Here is a 17,480-nt window from a genome sequence, read left to right as displayed (position 1 = left end):
GGGGGGAGCAGGGGGAGGGGCCAAAGCACGGAGGGTTAGTGCAGGGAGGGGAAGAGGGGAATGGGGAGAGCAGGGAGGGGAGAGTGGGAGGGAGCGAGGGGAAGGGGAGGGGGAGAGCAGGGGGGAGGGTTAGAGCAGGGTTAGAGCAGGGAGGGGGAGGGGTGGGGGAGAGAGGGAGGGGGAGGGGTGGGGGAGAGAGGGAGGGGGAGGGGTGGGGGGGAGAGGGAGGGGGAGGGGTGGGGGGGAGAGGGAGGGGGAGGGGTGGGGGGGAGAGGGAGGGGGAGGGGTGGGGGGGAGAGGGAGGGGGGAGAGGGAGGGGGAGAGGTGGGGGAGAGAGGGAGGGGGAGGGGTGGGGGAGAGAGGGAGGGGGAGGGGTGGGGGAGAGAGGGTGGGGGAGAGAGGGAGGGGGAGGGGTGGGGGAGAGAGGGAGGGGGAGGGGTGGGGGAGAGGGAGGGGAAGGGGTGGGGGAGAGAGGGAGGGGAAGGGGTGGGGGAGAGAGGGAGGGGAAGGGTTGGGGGAGAGAGGGAGGGGAAGGGGTGGGGGAGAGAGGGAGGGGAAGGGGTGGGGGAGAGAGGGAGGGGAAGGGGTGGGGGAGAGGGGGAGGGGAGAGAGAAGGCACGGGGAAGGAGGGAGGGGGAGGAGAGAGAGGGGGAGGGGAGGGGACACATCCCCACACTCCCCTCCTCCTCTCCCCTCACCTCTGGATTACTCCCTATGCCACATGCTAGTGTGGTAGCCCCTCCCCCTCCCCCTCCCCCTCCCCTCCAGCCCAATGGTCAACCCCGATAGCCCTCACTTCCTCCCTCCCCCACCGATTCTCTTGCAGACTAGCAGCGAGCGGCTCTCCCCTCCCCCCAGAATGCCCTGCCCCTTCTGATCCTGCCTCCTTGGCACTGCCAGTTGCCCAGTGGGCAGTGCGAGTTTGTTCCTTGGGCAGTGCCAGAGTGTCAAGCTGCCCAAGGGGCACCCCACCTTACCCCGACCTCCCTGGGGGGCCTCAATGGTCTCTGTTCTATCCAGTGGAGTCGGGCGCCTGTTCCCTGTTAGTGGGAAGCAGTTGTAAACACCACTGGAAGGAACCACTCCCGGTGGCGGGGCAGATGCTAGCGAGTCCGGAGAATACTGTCCTGGGCTCGCTAATCATATTGAAATTCAGATTTCAATATGCTAATCTGCTCCGGAGCGATTTCTGGCATGGAGCTGATGACGCTAAAAAACGTAGCCTGGGCAACGCGCAGAGGCCCGCGGGCCCAGCGTGAATCCCACGAAATGGCTGCCGCTGGTGTTTCCCGGCCTGCTGCGCTGCTCAAGCAGCGCAGCGGCTGGGAGAATCCCAACCATTAACTTCATTATTGATCACTTGGAAAGCACGTGTGACTTATTCTCAGTTTGAATCTGATGAGGAGCTGCGAGTTTGGAGTTTGTGGGAGAATCTACTGTTGTTCTCAGTCTCTTATTGCAAAAGAAAGTAACCAGCAAATTAGCTTGGGAATGTTGGAGAAGTAACACAACAAGTTTTTAAAGTTTATTTATTGAGGTCACAAGTAAGGCTTACATTAACACTGCAATGAAGTTACTGTGAAAATCCCCTAGTCGCCACACACCGGTGCCTGTTCGGGTGCGCTGAGGGAGAATTTTAGCACGGCCAATTCACCCTGACCAGCATGTCTTTCGGACTGTGGAAGGAAACCGGAGCACCCGGAGGAAACCCACGCAGACACGGGGAGAACGTGCAGACTCCGCACAGACAGTGACCCGAACCGGGAATCAAACCCAGTTTCCTGGTGCAGTGAGGCAGTAGTGCTAACCACTGTGCCACCGTCATGCCTTAGGGGCTGAGATCTCCACAATTAAGAAAAGGGTAAGAGAAAGATTTGCCTCTAAGAATAGCTGGAGCTGAAGAGAACTTTTTGGAGGAATGTGGCATCCTTTTGGATGGTCCCCACAGAAATTAATGACTCCAAGATTGATGTGTCTTATAAGAGAATTCTTGGGGAAAGTATGAAGTAAACCTGAGTGCATAATGTCTCTAGTTATAAACCATATTGTTAAGTTATTCGCTAAATCTTGTGGCGTAGTTTGATTGGTTAAAACAAGGTATTGGGATCTTATTTGAAATGTTAACAACCTCTAATGGAATCAGGACATCATCCAGACATTGATCATTCTGTTGTTTGTCCTTTCCTCAGATGCGAGTGGAAATGACCTCGTGGTGAATGGGACTGAGGGAGCTTCGGTTACATTGCCCTGTATGTTCACACCCCACAGCAACTACTCCATGACCACTGTTAGCTGGATGAGGAAGGAGCCCTACCAACACGTGGTCACATTTAGAGTCCAATCAGATGGATCATGGACAACTGTAAATGGTGGAAATCGATACGAGTTCATTGGGAATCTAAATGAGGGAAATGCCTCAATTAGGATAAACCAGTTGAGTGTGAATGACGATTACACTTACCTGTGTCTGGTGGAGTACACATCGTCCAATTCTCATCATCTGATCCTGAATGAGACACGTCTGCAGGTCACACGTGGTAAGAAATCATTGCTGCATTCTCCAGTGAATAGAGAGTGTAACAGTAATGGCGGCTGGTAATGACAAGTTGTCAGCTGCTGTGCATCAATTGGTAACGCTCGCACTCTGAATCAGAAAGCCATGGGTTCAATCCCACTGCAGAGATTTGGGCGCAAACAGAGAGTAGGAGGTAAGACTGACATTCCAGTCTACTACTGAGGGAGTGCTGCACTGTTGGAGTTGGCATCATTCAGAAGTGTTATTAAATGGAGGCCCTTGCTATCTTCTGAGATGCATGTAGCAGATTCTATCTTGAGGAAGCACTATCTTGAGGAAGAGAATGGGAGTTATCGCTGACATTGTGGCCAATATAATACATACAAATTAGAAGCAGGAGTCAGCCATCCATCCCCTTGAACCTGCTCTATCATTCAATATGATTGAGGGTCATCTGATTTTGGCCCTTGTGGTGCTAACTTGAAAAATATGCAATGACTCACCCTCCATCACTCTCTGAAGAGAATTCTATAGACTCAGGACCCTCTGAGATAAAAAAAACTCTAATCCCACTTGCCAGCACTTGGTCTACAGCCTTGAATGTTATGGTGTGTTAAGTACTCATCCAGGTGAGACATCTCGCCTCCACCACCCTCCCAGGCAGCGCATTCCAGACTGTAACCACCCTCTGGGTAAAAATGTTATTCCTCAAACCTCCTAGCCTTCACTTTTAACTTGTGTCCCTCTCGTAACTGACCCTTCAACTAAGGGGAACAGCTGCTCCCTATCCACCCTGTCCATGCCCCTCATAATCTTGTACACCTTGATCAGGTTGCCCCTTAGTCTTCTCTGCTCCAACGAAAACAACCCAAGCCTATCCAACTTCTCTTTATAACTAAAATGTTCCATCCCAGGCAGCATCCTGGTGAATCTCCTCTACGTCCCCTCCAGTGCGATCACATCCTTCCTATAATGTGGCGACCAGAACTGCACCCAGTGCTCCAGCTGTGGCCTCACCAAAGTTCTATACAACTCCACCACGACCTCTCTGCTTTTGTAATCTATACCCCGATTGATAAAGGTGAGTGTGTCATTTGCCTTTTTCGCCACCCTATTAACCTGCCTTTCCACCTTCAGAGATCTATGGGGGGAGAGGGGGAGTTGGGAGAGGCCCCTTTGTTCTTCGGAACCTCCCAGTGTCAGACCTTTCATAGCATAATTCTTGTCAAATTACTCCTTCCAAAGTGCATCACCTCCCACTTTTCAGGGTTAAATTCCATCTGCCACTTATCCGCCCATTTGACCATCTTGTCTATATCTTCCTGTAACCCAAGACACTCAACCTCACTGTAAACCACCTGGCCAATCTTTGTGTCATCGGCAAACTTACAGATCCTAACCCTCACATAGTCATCTATGTCATTTATATAAATGACGAACAATAGGGGGCCCAGCACGGATCCCTGTGGTACGCCACTGGTCATTGGCCTCCAGTCACTAAAGCAGTCGTCTGTCATCACCCTCTGTCTCCTACTGCTAAGCCAATTGTGTATCCACCTTGTCAGATCACCCTGTATCCCATGTGCATTTTAATAAGTCTCCCATGTTGAACTTTGTCAAAGGCTTCGCTGAAATCCATGTAAATTACATCAACCGCACTCCCCTCATCCACACACTTGGTTACATGCTCAAAAATTTCAATCAAATTTGTTAGGCATGGCTTCCCTCTGATAAAACCATGCTGACTATTCCTGATCAAACCTTGCCTCTCCAAATGGAAATAGATCCTCTCCTTTAGAATCTTCTCCAGTAGTTTCCCAACCACAGACGTGAGGGTCACTAGTCTGTAGTTCCCAGGCTTGTCTCTACAACCTTTCTTAAATATTAGCTGTTCTCCAGTCCTCTGGCACCTCACCAGTGGCCAGGGAGGAATTAAAAATTTGGGTCAGAGCCCCTGCAATTTCCTTCCTTGCCTCCCACAACAGCTTGGGACACAATTCATCCGGACCTGAAGATTTCTCCACTTTTAAGCCCTCCAATACCTTGCCACTCCCTATGATAATTTTCTCTAGAGCCTCACAGTCTCTCTCCCCGAGTTCCATAACTGCCTCCTCATTCTCATGGGTGAAGACTGTTATGAAATATTCATTTAACACCCAACCAATGTCCTCTGCCTCCACCCACAGATTTCCCCCTTGATCCTTAATGGGTCCTATTCTTTCCCTGGTTATCCTCTTCCCATTGATATACTTACAGAATATATTAGAATTTTTCCTGCTTTTATCAGCTAGAGCTTTCTCATATCCCCTCTTTGCTCTCCTACTTGATTTCTTACGCTCCATCCTGCACTTCTGTACTCCACTAATGCCTCTGCAGACTTACTCCCCTTATATTTGTTAAAAGCCTCTCTTTTCCTTCGAATTGTATCCTGAATGTCTCTGGTCATCCATGGTTCTCTGTTACAAACCTGTGGCAAGGGGTGACTGACAGTGTTTTTATTCAATTCACCCTGTGCTGGCAGCAACAAAGGTTTAATCAAACAATGTTTCCTTTCCCTTGGAAACCTTTTCTAGACCCAATAACTATGTTTAAAATTGAGCCAAATTAACCAGGCTTTCTTGAGTTAAAATTAACTATTAAAATAGTCAGGAGAAATGGTAAAACACATGCATCTGCATTCATACAAATTAGAAGTAAGATTTGTGTCCAATAGTAAGGAAATATAAATAAAACGTTATACAGAATAGTCCTTGACATGCAAGGAACAGATGAGCATTGCGGACGTTATGGATTGATTCCAGTATTGTTGGCCTCTGCAGGCATGTAGTTGACTCTTCAATTCAGATGTTCTGTGGGTTGGTAGGGAGATTTCAATTCTTTTTCCAGCTGCAATCCTTCTGGCTGATTAACTTCCACAGTCAGAGAGAGAGTTTCAAGATATTGGTGCAGAAGGCTATTTTCCTGTCTCAGTTACTGTATCAGACATGTTTTGTGTGGAAACCCTCCAGCTGCTTTTTCTCATAGCACACGTATACACACCGACAGATAAACACCAGCAGGCTGGTAACAAGCAGGCTTTTAACCTCAACTATGTCAGAAAGAAAAAATAACATTTATAACGCCCATCTTATTCTCTAACATTCAGGGTTAATATCAGGTATATGTGAATTAACAGGCGAACTGTGGTCAGACACAGCACACTGCACCCTATATGGCAAATTTGACCAAGACAGAGCCCAAGGATTTTTCAGCACCCCACCCAGATGTCAGTCACCACTGTGAGTCAACCAATCTCGCTTTGACTATGGGTGGAATTTTAGGAGAAAAATTCTAAGTGGCCAGCTAGCATTAAAATGGGAGAGTTACAGATCCGATTTTTGGGTGAACATTACTCCTAATCTTATGCACTTAGTGCGTGAAAAATAGGTTAGACTGTTTCTAGCTACTAGAGGCAGTGGGTGGGGATTAATTCACCAGCCAGCTTGCTCTAGCAGCAGAGGGAACTATTGCGGGTTTGCAATAGACAAAGGGAAAGCTGTCAGGCCTCTGCCGTTGCAGCTAGCCTCAACCCAGCCTCTCCCGACATTATTGTGGTGGTCCGCGACTGATCGTGAGCCCCACAATGCCCAAAAATATCGTCCCCACCACCCAGACAGATTGTGTTCCCCCACTGATCATAGCTGCAAAGTGGCAGTGGGCCCCCTTCCCTTCCCCCACCAATCGGTGGGGGAGAGGGCCTGGTTAAGAGACTCGGTGCAAACTCAATGGGCCGAATAGCCCTCTTCTGCACTGTAGGGATTCTATGATTATTGATACTGTCTATTTGTTGTTTTTCATCCACAGTCCATGCTCTTTGCCAAGTTCAGCTCCATTAACTTAATATTTCTAATCTGCAATCGAGTTCCACAATTGTTTACAGACTTGGATTATTGTCTCTACGTTGTTGGTCTCTCAGCTTTTCTTGTCTCTGATCTGATCTCTTTCACTTTCTGTTCAGCTGCAGAGACTTTCCCCATCGTGATACTGTGCATTCCACTTGGAGTGAAACTCCTTCCCCTTCTCGTGATGTGGATCGTTTTATACAGGGACAGAACCAGGTATGGGATTTTCACTGGAAGATTCTTGCCTTTAAATGCCTAAAGCTCGATTCATGGGTGAACTGTGGTCCGTGTGCCTTGGCAGGTGATTCAAACATTTGGGTCATTCTGATTGAGTCACACAGTACATGTCCAGCAGAGGTCACTGGATACCAACAGGAGCAGGAACCCAGAGCAATATTTCATCCCCAACTCCTGTAGCAGTTAGACCAATGGAGAGTCCCTACTGCAGCCCAGTTAGGATTGTCTAAAACAGTCCAGATCGAGGACTGAAACGGATCCCTTCATGGTCTGTATGATTCGGCTCCTCACAGCCTGAACCTGCTGAGGTATTGGAGACCTGTTTAAAACCCCCAGACCACCTCTATTCACTGGGGTCTAGTGTAATTTGTACACTGCTGTTAGGGAGATTTGTTTTTGACCCTGAATGGTGTGTAGTTTGGAGAGAAATTCGCAGGTGATGCTCCATCAGTCTGCTGCCCATGTTCTTATAGTATAGGTTTTAAATTTGGGATGGTCTGTCGAAGGAGCTTTGGCCCGTTGCTGCAGTGCATTTTGTACATGGTGTACACTGCTGCCATATTGTGCTGGTGGTGAAGGCAGTGAAAATTGAAGGTGATGCATGGGGCACCAGTCAAGCTGGCCGCTTCATCCTAGATAATCTCAGACTTCTTGAGTGCTGCACTCATCCAGGCAAGTGGAGAGTTGTCCATCACACTCCTGTCTTGTGATTTGTAGATGGTTGACTGGCTTAGAGGAGTTAAAATTAAAATTTATTTATTAGTCACAAGTAGGGCTTACGTTAACACTGCAATGAAGTTACTGTGAAATACTGAGTTGGGGGGGTGAGTTCTTTCTGCAGAGATTTACCCAGCTCCTGACTCTCCAAAGCTTGTCCGCAACTACCTTCTCGAGGGCAATTAGTGATGGGCCATAAAAATGCTGTCTTCGCCATCCCTTGAAATTTCAAAAAGAAATTCCTGGGGTGGAATTTTCCCATCCCGCCCTCCACGGGAATCGTAGCAGGAGGGACACTGACCAGGCAAAGATCCATTGACCTCGGGCGGGATTTTCCAGCAATGGGGCGAGTGCGGCCGGTAAATCCTGCCCCTAATCTTCAATCTGCTATTGTGACCAAAGTATTTATCTGGCTGGTCCATTTCAGTTTCTGCTCAGTGAGCAAAACATATCACTGGAGGGCTTTATACTCACCCGACACTCGAATTTATATTGCATGTAACTGATGTCTAGAGCAGAGACACAGTACTAATATTCTGACTCAGTTTGATAAGTCTCCTTTCTTTATTTATAATTTGGTGGATGTTTGTATCCTTCAATAAAGATTAATCCACTTTAATTCAATTGGTTTTACTTTGTTTGATACTGAGAGTGTCATCCTGAGTGGCTAAAGAAGAGAAAATGCACTGTATACAAAAGAAATGATGATTTAATTGATACATTACCCTTAGTTTTGTTGATAATGGACGGGATTTCCCTCCCCGCACCCTCCCAACCCCTCGGCATGTATTACAGTGTTGGAGGCGACCCGTCATAGGCCGGGAGATCTTCCAGTCCCATCACCATCAACGGGGTTTCCCATTGTTCACACCCTCCGTCGCCGGGGAACGGTGGCAGAGAACGGAAGATCCCGCAGCTGGGAACAGCAGGAATGTGGATTTGATTGGTTGTGTCCCTTTAGATAATCCCAGTGTTTTGGTCACCTGTCCCGGTATCTCCTTATGTGCCTCAGTGTTGTGTTGCACAGATTACACTGATGTGAAACATCTTGGGATGTTTTGTTAACTTAAAGTCCAACAGGTTTATTTGGAAGCATGAGCTTTCGGAGCGTTGCCCCTTCATCAGGTGAATGAAGAGTTCGGTTCACGAACAGGGCATATATAGACACAATCTCAATTACAAGATAATGGTTGGAATGCGATGGAATTGGGTTTGTGTTTATATATGCCCTGTTTGTGAACCGAACTCTTCACTCACCTGATGAAGGAGCAGCGCTCCGAAAGCTCGTGCTACCAAATAAACCTGTTGGACTTTAACCTGGTGTTGTGAGACTACTTACTGTGTTCACCCCAGTCCAACGCTGGCAAATCCACATCATTGTTAACTTAAAGGCATAACTTGTCCTCAGAAACAGGGACAATCAGCCACATACTTTCAGTATTTCACACACACATTGGTAATTAGATCTGTTTTAAAATGTGTGGGGAATCCTACTTAAACATGTGCTGGTTATATCTGGAGGTGCTGAAAATGCTCTTATTTTACTGTTAATTTGGCTTATTTTAATAGATTTTATTTGTGTTTCCAGAAAGGAGCAAGACAGACCCAACGCAGGAAGCTGAGAAGCCTAATGTATAATCTCAATATAAACCTGTCCCCACTCACCCTGCGCTGAATCTCAAACTGCAGTGTAAGCTGGACTTGCTTTAATGATCACTCACTGTGAGATCTTATGGGCCAAACCCGAGCAATTGGGACTAGTTGGGAGGGCACCATGGTCGGCATGGACCAGTCGTAATTATGTGCTGTAATCCTCTAAAACTCTATGCTGGGTTCTGAGAGCAAAATTCTTCCTGTTAATCAGCCATTGGACACAGTTCTACATCACACTGGTGATGTTACAGTCTTGGTGGGACAGGGTGATTGTGAATCAACAGCCTGATTAAAATCTCTGCTATTGGCTGGAATTGAAATAACAACGGGGAAAGATATAAAGCAGCTGCTGATTGGCTATTTTATACAATCGTACAAAGTCCACATGACCCCAATGCAAAGAACAAAGAAAATTACAGCACAGGAACAGCCCCTTCGGCCCTCCAAGCCTGCACCGACCATGCTGCCCGACTTAACTAAAACCCCCTACCCTTCCGGGGACCATATCCCTCTATTCCCATCCTATTCATGTATTTGTCAAGACGCCCTTAAAAGTCACCACCATATCCGCTTCCACTACCTCCCCCGGCAATGAGTTCCAGGCACCCACTACTCTCTGTGTAAAAAATCTGCCTCGTACATCTCCTTAAACCTGTGCCCCCGAGTAATTGACTCTTCCACCCTGGGAAAAAGCTTCTGACTATCCACTCTGTCCATGCCTCTCATAATCTTGTAGACTTCTATCAGGTCGCCCCTCAACTTCCGTCGTTCCAGTGATAACAAACCAAGTTTCTCCGACCTCTCCTCATAGCTAATGCCCTCCATACCAGGCAACATCCTGGTAAATCTTTTCTGTACCCTCTCCAAAGCCTCCATACCCTTTTGGTAGTGTGGCGACCAGAATTGAACACTATATTCCAAGTGCGGCCTAACTAAGGTTCTATACAGCTGGAGCATGACCTGCCAATTTTTAATCTCAATGCCCCGGCTGATGAAGGCAAGCATGCCGTATGCCTTCTTGACTACCTTCTCCACCTGCGTTGCCACTTTCAGTGACCTGTGTACCTGTACACCCAGATCCCTTTGCCTATCAATACTCTTAAGGGTTCTGCCATTTACTGTATATTTCCTATCTGTATTAGACCTTCCAAAATGCAATACTCTGAAAGGAATTTGACTATTCTCACTATAAGGCTGTATAAACACTCTCTTTATAATGTTTTCTTAATACTGTAAATAGTGGGAGAGCTCATGTGACTGTGAGTAGGACAAGTTTAAACCACCAATTCCCAGCATTCTCAAATTCCCAATGTTTGCATTCCCATCCCTAGTGTTTTCTCTCCTTTTTCCAGCATTTCACTCATTTTCTCAGTATTTGAGCAGTAATTCTCAGTGTTTTCTCTCCCATTCCTGCTATTTTATCTCTTCCCTGGTATCTTCTTTCACATTCCCAATCTTTTCTCTCCCATTTCCAGTATTTTCCTCCATTTATAGCACTTTCACTCATGTCCTCGGTATTTTCTCACATTCCTGGCATTTCCCATTCCCGGTGTTTTCTCTCCCATTCCCAGGGTTGTCCCAAATTCCTGATGTTTTCCCTCACATTCCTGGTATTTTATCTCACATTCCCGAGGTTTTCTCTCACTTTCCTGGAATTTTCTCCCACATTCCAGTATTTTTCCACTGGTGACGGAAGTTCTGGCTCTCTCCCACTTGTCGATCAGTTGCCCCATGTGAGCATTCGGAGCCAATCCCCAGTCCGGTCTGGGAAATTTAAACTGAGGGGGATTTGCAGTGGGAATGCGGGAGGAGGTGGATAGGGGCGGGAGAGGGGGCGTTGATGGAAATGAGGGGGAGGTGGAATGACTTGAGACTGGGAATGTGGAAGGAGGGGGATGCAGGAGGAATGGGGGAGAAGAATGTGAGCATTGGAATGTGGCAGGTAGGGAAATGGAATTGTGGGATGGAGGGATGCAGGAAGCGGGGAAATTCGGGAGGGTAAATGCAGAGGGAGCGGGTAATGTGGAATGAACCTCCTTAATCAACTGGCACCACTTTCATAGAATCCTGCAGTGCAGAAGGAGGCCATTCGGCCCATTGAGTCTGCACCGACCACAATCCCACACAGGTCCTATCCTCACAACCCCATGCATTTACCCTAGCCAGTCCCCCTGACACAAAGGGGCAATTTAGCATGGCCAATCCACCTAACCCGCACACCTTTGGAAACTGGAGCACCCGGAGGAAACCCACGGGGAGAATGTGCAGACTCCACACATGCACTGACCCAAGCTGGGAATCGAACCTGGGTCCCTGGCGCTGTGAGGCAGCCATGCTAACTACTGTACCACCGTGCCACCCAATGAATCAGGTCAATGAATTCCAGAACTGATTTTGTGGGACACAGAGTTAGTTTCACTTAAATAATCAGTGTTAAAGTGGGGCTTCAAACAGGTGACCAGGTCCTTATTTCCCTGGTTAAGGGCTGATTGCTTTGTTGTTTTAACCTTCAACAATATGATGGGCACCATGTCGCTGGTTGGAAATGAAATGATCCTCCTGTCTGCTATTTATTTTATTCCTTCACACGATGTGGGCGTCACGGGCTAGGCCAGCATTTATTACCCATCCTTAGTTGCTCCTTAAGAAGGTGATGGCAAGCAAAGAACAAAGAACAGTACAGCACAAGAAACAGGCCCTTCGGCCCTCCAAGCCTGTGCTGCTCCTTGGTCCAACTAGACCAATCGTTTGTACCCCTCCATCCCCAGGCTGCTCATGTGACTATCCAGGTAAGTCTTAAACGATGTCAGCGTGCCTGCCTCCACCACCCTACTTGGCAGCGCATTCCAGGCCCCCAGCACCCTCTGTGTAAAAAACATCCCTCTAATATCTGAGTTATACTTCGCCCCTCTCACCTTGAGCCCGTGACCCCTCGTGAACGTCACTTCTGATCTCGGAAAAAGATTCCCACCGTTCACCCTATCTATACCCTTCATAATCTTGTACACCTCTATTAGATCTCCCCTCATTCTCCGTCTTTCCAGGGAGAACAACCCCAGTTTACCCAATCTCTCCTCATAGCTAAGACCCTCCATACCAGGCAACATCCTGGTAAACCTTCTCTGCACTCTAACGCCTCCACGTCCTTCTGGTAGTGCGGCGACCAGAACTGGACGCAGTACTCCAAATGTGGCCTAACCAGCGTTCTATACAGCTGCATCATCAGACTCCAGCTTTTATACTCTATACCCCGTCCTATAAAGGCAAGCATACCATATGCCTTCTTCACCACCTTCTCCACCTGTGTTGCCACCTTCAAGGATTTGTGGACTTGCACACCTAGATCCCTCTGTGTTTCTATACTCCTGATGACTCTGCCATTTATTGTATAACTCCTCCCTACATTATTTCTTCCAAAATGCATCACTTCGCATTTATCCGGATTAAACTCCATCTGCCACCTCTCCGCCCAATTTTCCAGCCTATCTATATCCTGCTGTATTGCCCGACAATGCTCTTCGCTATCCGCAAGTCCAGCCAGCTTCGTGTCATCCGCAAACTTGCTGATTACACCAGTTACACCTTCTTCCAAATCATTTATATATATCACAAATAGCAGAGGTCCCAGTACAGAGCCCTGCGGAACACCACTGGTCAGACCTCCAGCCGGAAAAAGACCCTTCGACCACTACCCTCTGTCTCCTATGGCCAAGCCAGTTCTCCACCCATCTAGCCACTTCTCCTTGTATCCCATGAGCCTTTACCTTCTTAACCAACCTGCCATGTGGGACTTTGTCAAATGCCTTACTGAAATCCATATAGACAACATCCACGGCCCTCCCTTCGTCAACCGTTTTTGTCACTTCCTCAAAAAACTCCACCAAATTTGTAAGGCACGACCTCCCTCTTACAAAACCATGCTGTCTGTCACTAATGAGATTGTTCCGTTCTAAATGCACATACATCCTGTCTCTAAGAATCCTCTCCAACAACTTCCCTACCACGGACGTCAAGTTCACCGGCCTATAATTTCCTGGGTTATCACTGCTACCCTTCTTGCAGTCTCTGAGGTGTAGGTACACCCACAGTGCTGTTAGGGAGGGAGTTGCAGGACTTTTATCCAAATGGGTGGCTCAGCCATTAGCGCGCAACAGGCACTGCACAGATCAATTCACAAACCACAGCTTTTATCTCTGGTGTAAATAGTCGGAAGGAGGTGAGTGACTGTGAGAAGGACAGGTTTAAACCGCCAGTTATTACAGGTGCTTTGCTCAGGGAACTGGCTGCTGTTTCCAACTCTTCGGCTATGACGGGAGATTCTACTGGAGGTCAGCCAGCTTTCAATAACTGATCCCAGAGTGAACCTATGCTTTTAATTGTCAGTCTATCAAAGTTGCATGATGGAGCTGCAATGATTGTCAACAGTGCATCAAATAAACAATTGGTTGTGTATATACATTGACTCCTTCTTAGCATCAACTTGCACTACATATCAATCAGAACGAAATGAGGCTATTCAGCCCATCATATGTGTCAGCTCTTTGACAGATCTAGCCAATTTGTTTGGGTTATTGGTTTATGCGATGACAGAGTGCCTGGCTAGACCATCCCTTGTTGGCCCTTGAGAAGGTGATGGTGAGCTGCCTTCTTGAACAGCAGCAGTCCCTGAAGTGTAGGTACACCCACAGTGCTGTTGGAGAGGGAATTGCAGTATTTTGACCCAGCAACATCGACATTTCCAAGTCAGGATGGTGAGTAACTTGGAGGGGTGGTCCCATCCAACTGCTTCTATGTGGTAAAGGTCACAGTTTTGGAAAATTCTGTCAAAGCACTGGAAAGTGAATGTTAAAGGTGGTGGATAGGGTGTCAATTAAACAGCTGCTTTGTCCTGGATGGTGTTGAGCTTCTTGAGTGTTGTTGGAGCTGCACCCATCCAGGCAAGTGGGGAGTATTCCATCACACTCCTGACTTGTGCCTTGCAGATGGTGGACAGGATTTGGGGAGTCAAAAGGCAAGTTACCCAGCCTCTGATTTCCTCCTGTAGCCACGATATTTATATGTCAGGTGCAATTAGGTTTCTGGTCAATTGTGCCTCTCAGGAAATTGGATAGTGGGGGATTCAGTTATGGTAATTGTATATTGAACACTCGATAGTGAGGGGAGCTGGTTGGACTCGTTCTTGTTTTATTCATTCGTGGGATGTGGACATCACTGATTGAGCCAGGATTTATTTCTCCAATTCCCCTTTGACTGGGCCCATTAAGGGGGCATTGCTGTGGCTCTGGAGTCACATGTAGGCCAGGCCAGGTAAGGATGGCAGATTTCCTTTCCTGAAGGACATTGGTGAATCAGATGGGCTTTTATGACAATCATTTCATGGCCATTAGACTTTTAATTCCAGATTTTTATTAAATTTAAATGCTGGGATTTGAACCCAGGTCGCCAAAGCATTACGGGTCTGTAGATTAATGGGGCTAAAGGCAGTCCCCTGGCCCTGATGGCTTGCATCCGAAAATCCTAAAAGAAGCAACTACAGAAATAGTAGATGAATTGGTTGTAATTTTCCAAAACTCCTTGGATTCTGGAGAAGTACCAGAAGATTGGAAACTGCCAGTGTGACAACCCGATTCAAAAATAGAGGGAGGCAAAAAGCAGCTAACAATGGAATCAATTATTGAGGAAGTAATAGCTGCAGATTTGGAAAATCATAATCTAATCAAACACAGCTTCATGGAAGGTAAATCGTGTCTAATTTATTATTTGAGAAAATCTCAACCAGAGTGGAGAGAAGGGCACCAGATGATGTGTTGTATTTGGACTTCCAGAAGGTGTTCAATGAAGTACCTCACAAAAGGGTAACTCATAAGAGCCCATGGTGTTGGATGGAATATATTGGCGTGGATAGAAAATTGGCTAATGGGAAGGAAACAGTGAGCGGGGGTAAGGGGTCCTTTTTCATGTTGGTGACCTGTAACCAGTGGGGTTCCACAGGGATCAGTGCTGGGACCGCAACTGTTTACAATATATATTAATGACTTGGTGGAAGGAAGAGAATGTACTGTAGCCAAATTTGCAGACAACACAAAAATAGGTGGAAAGGCAAGTTGCGAGAGGAATACAAAGTTTACAAAGAAATGTTGATAGGTTAAGTGAATAAGCTAAGAAATTGTCAAATGTGGTGGCACAGTGGTTAGCACTGCTGCCTCACAGGGCCAGAGAGCCGGGTTACGATTCCCATATTGGGTCACTGTCTGTGTGGAGTTTACACGTTCCCCCCATATCTGCGTGGGTTTCCTCCGGATGATCTGGTTTCCTCTGTCTGAAAGACGTGCTGGTTGGTACATTGAGGGAGAATGCAGCATAGCCAGTGTACCCAAACAGGTGGCGGAATGCGGTGAATAGGGGATTCTCACAATAAATTATTTGCAGTGTTAATACAAGGCTACTTGTGACACTAATAAATTTAAAAGCTTTCTCGTACAAACTCGGTGTGGTTATTGCAGGTGTCTAACCAAGCCCCAGCAGAAACAATTCGAGAGAAACTCCTTTAACCGTGTGTTTTTAAAAAAAATTCATTTACAGGTTGCAGCATCAGTGGCTAGGCCAGCGTTTTTCAGGAAGAGAAGGTGTTACAGGCTAATAGGCTGGAGGAAATAGATGTTCGGAGGGAGGATGTATTGGCAGTTTTGAATAAACTGAAGGTCGATAAGTCCCCTGGGCCTGATGAAATGTATCCTAGGATTCTTTGGGAGGCGAGGGATGAGATTGCAGAGCCTTTGGCTTTGATCTTTGGGTCCTCGCTGTCCACGGGGATGGTGCCGGAGGACTGGAGAGTGGCAAATGTTATTCCTCTGTTTAAGAAAGGGAATAGAAATGACCCTGGTAATTATAGACCAGTTAGTCTGACTTCGGTGATTGGTAAATTGATGGAAAAGGTCCTTAGGGATGGGATTTATGACCATTTAGAAAGATGCGGATTAATCCGGGATAGTCAGCACGGATTTGTGAAGGGCAAATCGTGCCTCACAAATTTGATAGAATTTTTTGAGGAGGTAACTAGGTGTGTTGATGAAGGTAGGGAGGTTGATGTCATATACATGGATTTTAGTAAGGCGTTTGATAAGGTCCCCCATGGTCGGCTTATGATGAAAGTAAGGAGGTGTGGGATAGAGGGAAAGTTGGCCGATTGGATAGGTAACTGGCTATCTGATCGAAGACAGAGGGTGGTGGTGGATGGAAAATTTTCGGACTGGAGGCAGGTTGCTAGCGGAGTGTCGCAGGGATCGGTGCTTGGTCCTCTGCTCTTTGTGATTTTTATTAATGACTTAGAGGAGGGGGCTGAAGGGTGGATCAGTAAATTTGCTGATGACACCAAGATTGGTGGAGTAGTGGATGAGGTGGAGGGCTGTTGTAGGCTGCAAAGAGACATAGATAGGATGCAAAGCTGGGCTGAAAAATGGCAAATGGAGTTTAACCCTGATAAATGTGAGGTGATTCATTTTGGTAAGACAAATTTAAATGTGGATTACAGGGTCAAAGGTAGGGTTCTGAAGACTGTGGAGGAACAGAGAGATCTTGGGGTCCATATCCACAGATCTCTAAAGGTTGCCACTCAAGTGGATAGAGCTGTGAAGAAGGCATATAGTGTGTTAGCTTTTATTAACAGGGGGTTGGAGTTTAAGAGCCGTGGGGTTATGCTGCAACTGTACAGGACCTTGGTGAGACCGCATTTGGAATATTGCGTGCAGTTCTGGTCACCTCACTATAAGAAGGATGTGGAAGCGCTGGAGAGAGTGCAGAGGAGATTTACCAGGATGCTGCCTGGTTTGGAGTGTCGGTCTTATGAGGAAAGGTTGAGGGAGCTGGGGCTGTTCTCTCTGGAGCGGAGGAGATTGAGGGGAGACTTAATAGAGGTTTATAAAATGATGAAGGGGATAGATCGAGTGAACGTTCAAAGACTATTTCCTCGGGTGGATGGAGCTATTACAAGGGGGCATAACTATAGGGTTCATGGTGGGAGATATAGGAAGGATATCAGAGGTAGGTTCTTCACGCAGAGAGTGGTTGGGGTGTGGAATGGACTGCCTGCAGTGATAGTGGAGTCAGACACTTTAGGAACATTTAAGCGATTATTGGATAGGCACATGGAGCACACCAGGATGATAGGGAGCGGGATAGCTTGATCTTGGTTTCAGATGAAGGTCGGCACAACATCGTGGGCCGAAGGGCCTGTTCTGTGCTGTACTGTTCTATGTTCTATTGTCCATCCCTAGTTGCCCTCAAGAATGTTAGAGCATGGAACTTGCTACCACAGGGTTCAGTTAAGCTGAATTAAATAGAGACATTGAAGGGAAAAACTACGTAAAGACAAGAAAGGATTAGAAGGATATTAAGTAATGTCAGGATGCTGAGGTGGAGCATAAACAAGCAACACCAGTTGGAGCTGAATCGTTCTGTGCTCTAAGTTCTACGTCATT

At 47.1% G+C, this 17,480-nt stretch overlaps 1 protein-coding gene across 1 annotated transcript in view; it reads left to right on the top strand.

Moving 5' to 3' along the window:
• LOC144494692 (sialic acid-binding Ig-like lectin 15) overlaps window positions 1–13,450 on the top strand; it is a 48,617-nt gene extending 35,167 nt beyond the window's left edge. The window contains exons 2-4 of the mRNA XM_078213893.1: window positions 2,190–2,537; window positions 6,513–6,612; window positions 8,939–13,450. Of these exons, the coding sequence (XP_078070019.1) occupies window positions 2,190–2,537; window positions 6,513–6,612; window positions 8,939–8,972 (482 nt within the window). The 3' untranslated portion in view covers window positions 8,973–13,450. The remainder of the gene's footprint in view (window positions 1–2,189; window positions 2,538–6,512; window positions 6,613–8,938) is intronic.
• The last annotated feature ends 4,030 nt before the right edge of the window (window positions 13,451–17,480 follow it).

The sequence above is a fragment of the Mustelus asterias genome, chromosome 6, assembly GCF_964213995.1.
Source record: "Mustelus asterias chromosome 6, sMusAst1.hap1.1, whole genome shotgun sequence".
In the NCBI taxonomy this organism is placed as follows: domain Eukaryota; kingdom Metazoa; phylum Chordata; class Chondrichthyes; order Carcharhiniformes; family Triakidae; genus Mustelus; species Mustelus asterias.
The sequence above is the reverse complement of the archived record's forward strand: the minus strand, read 5'-3'. Positions and strand labels throughout refer to the sequence as shown.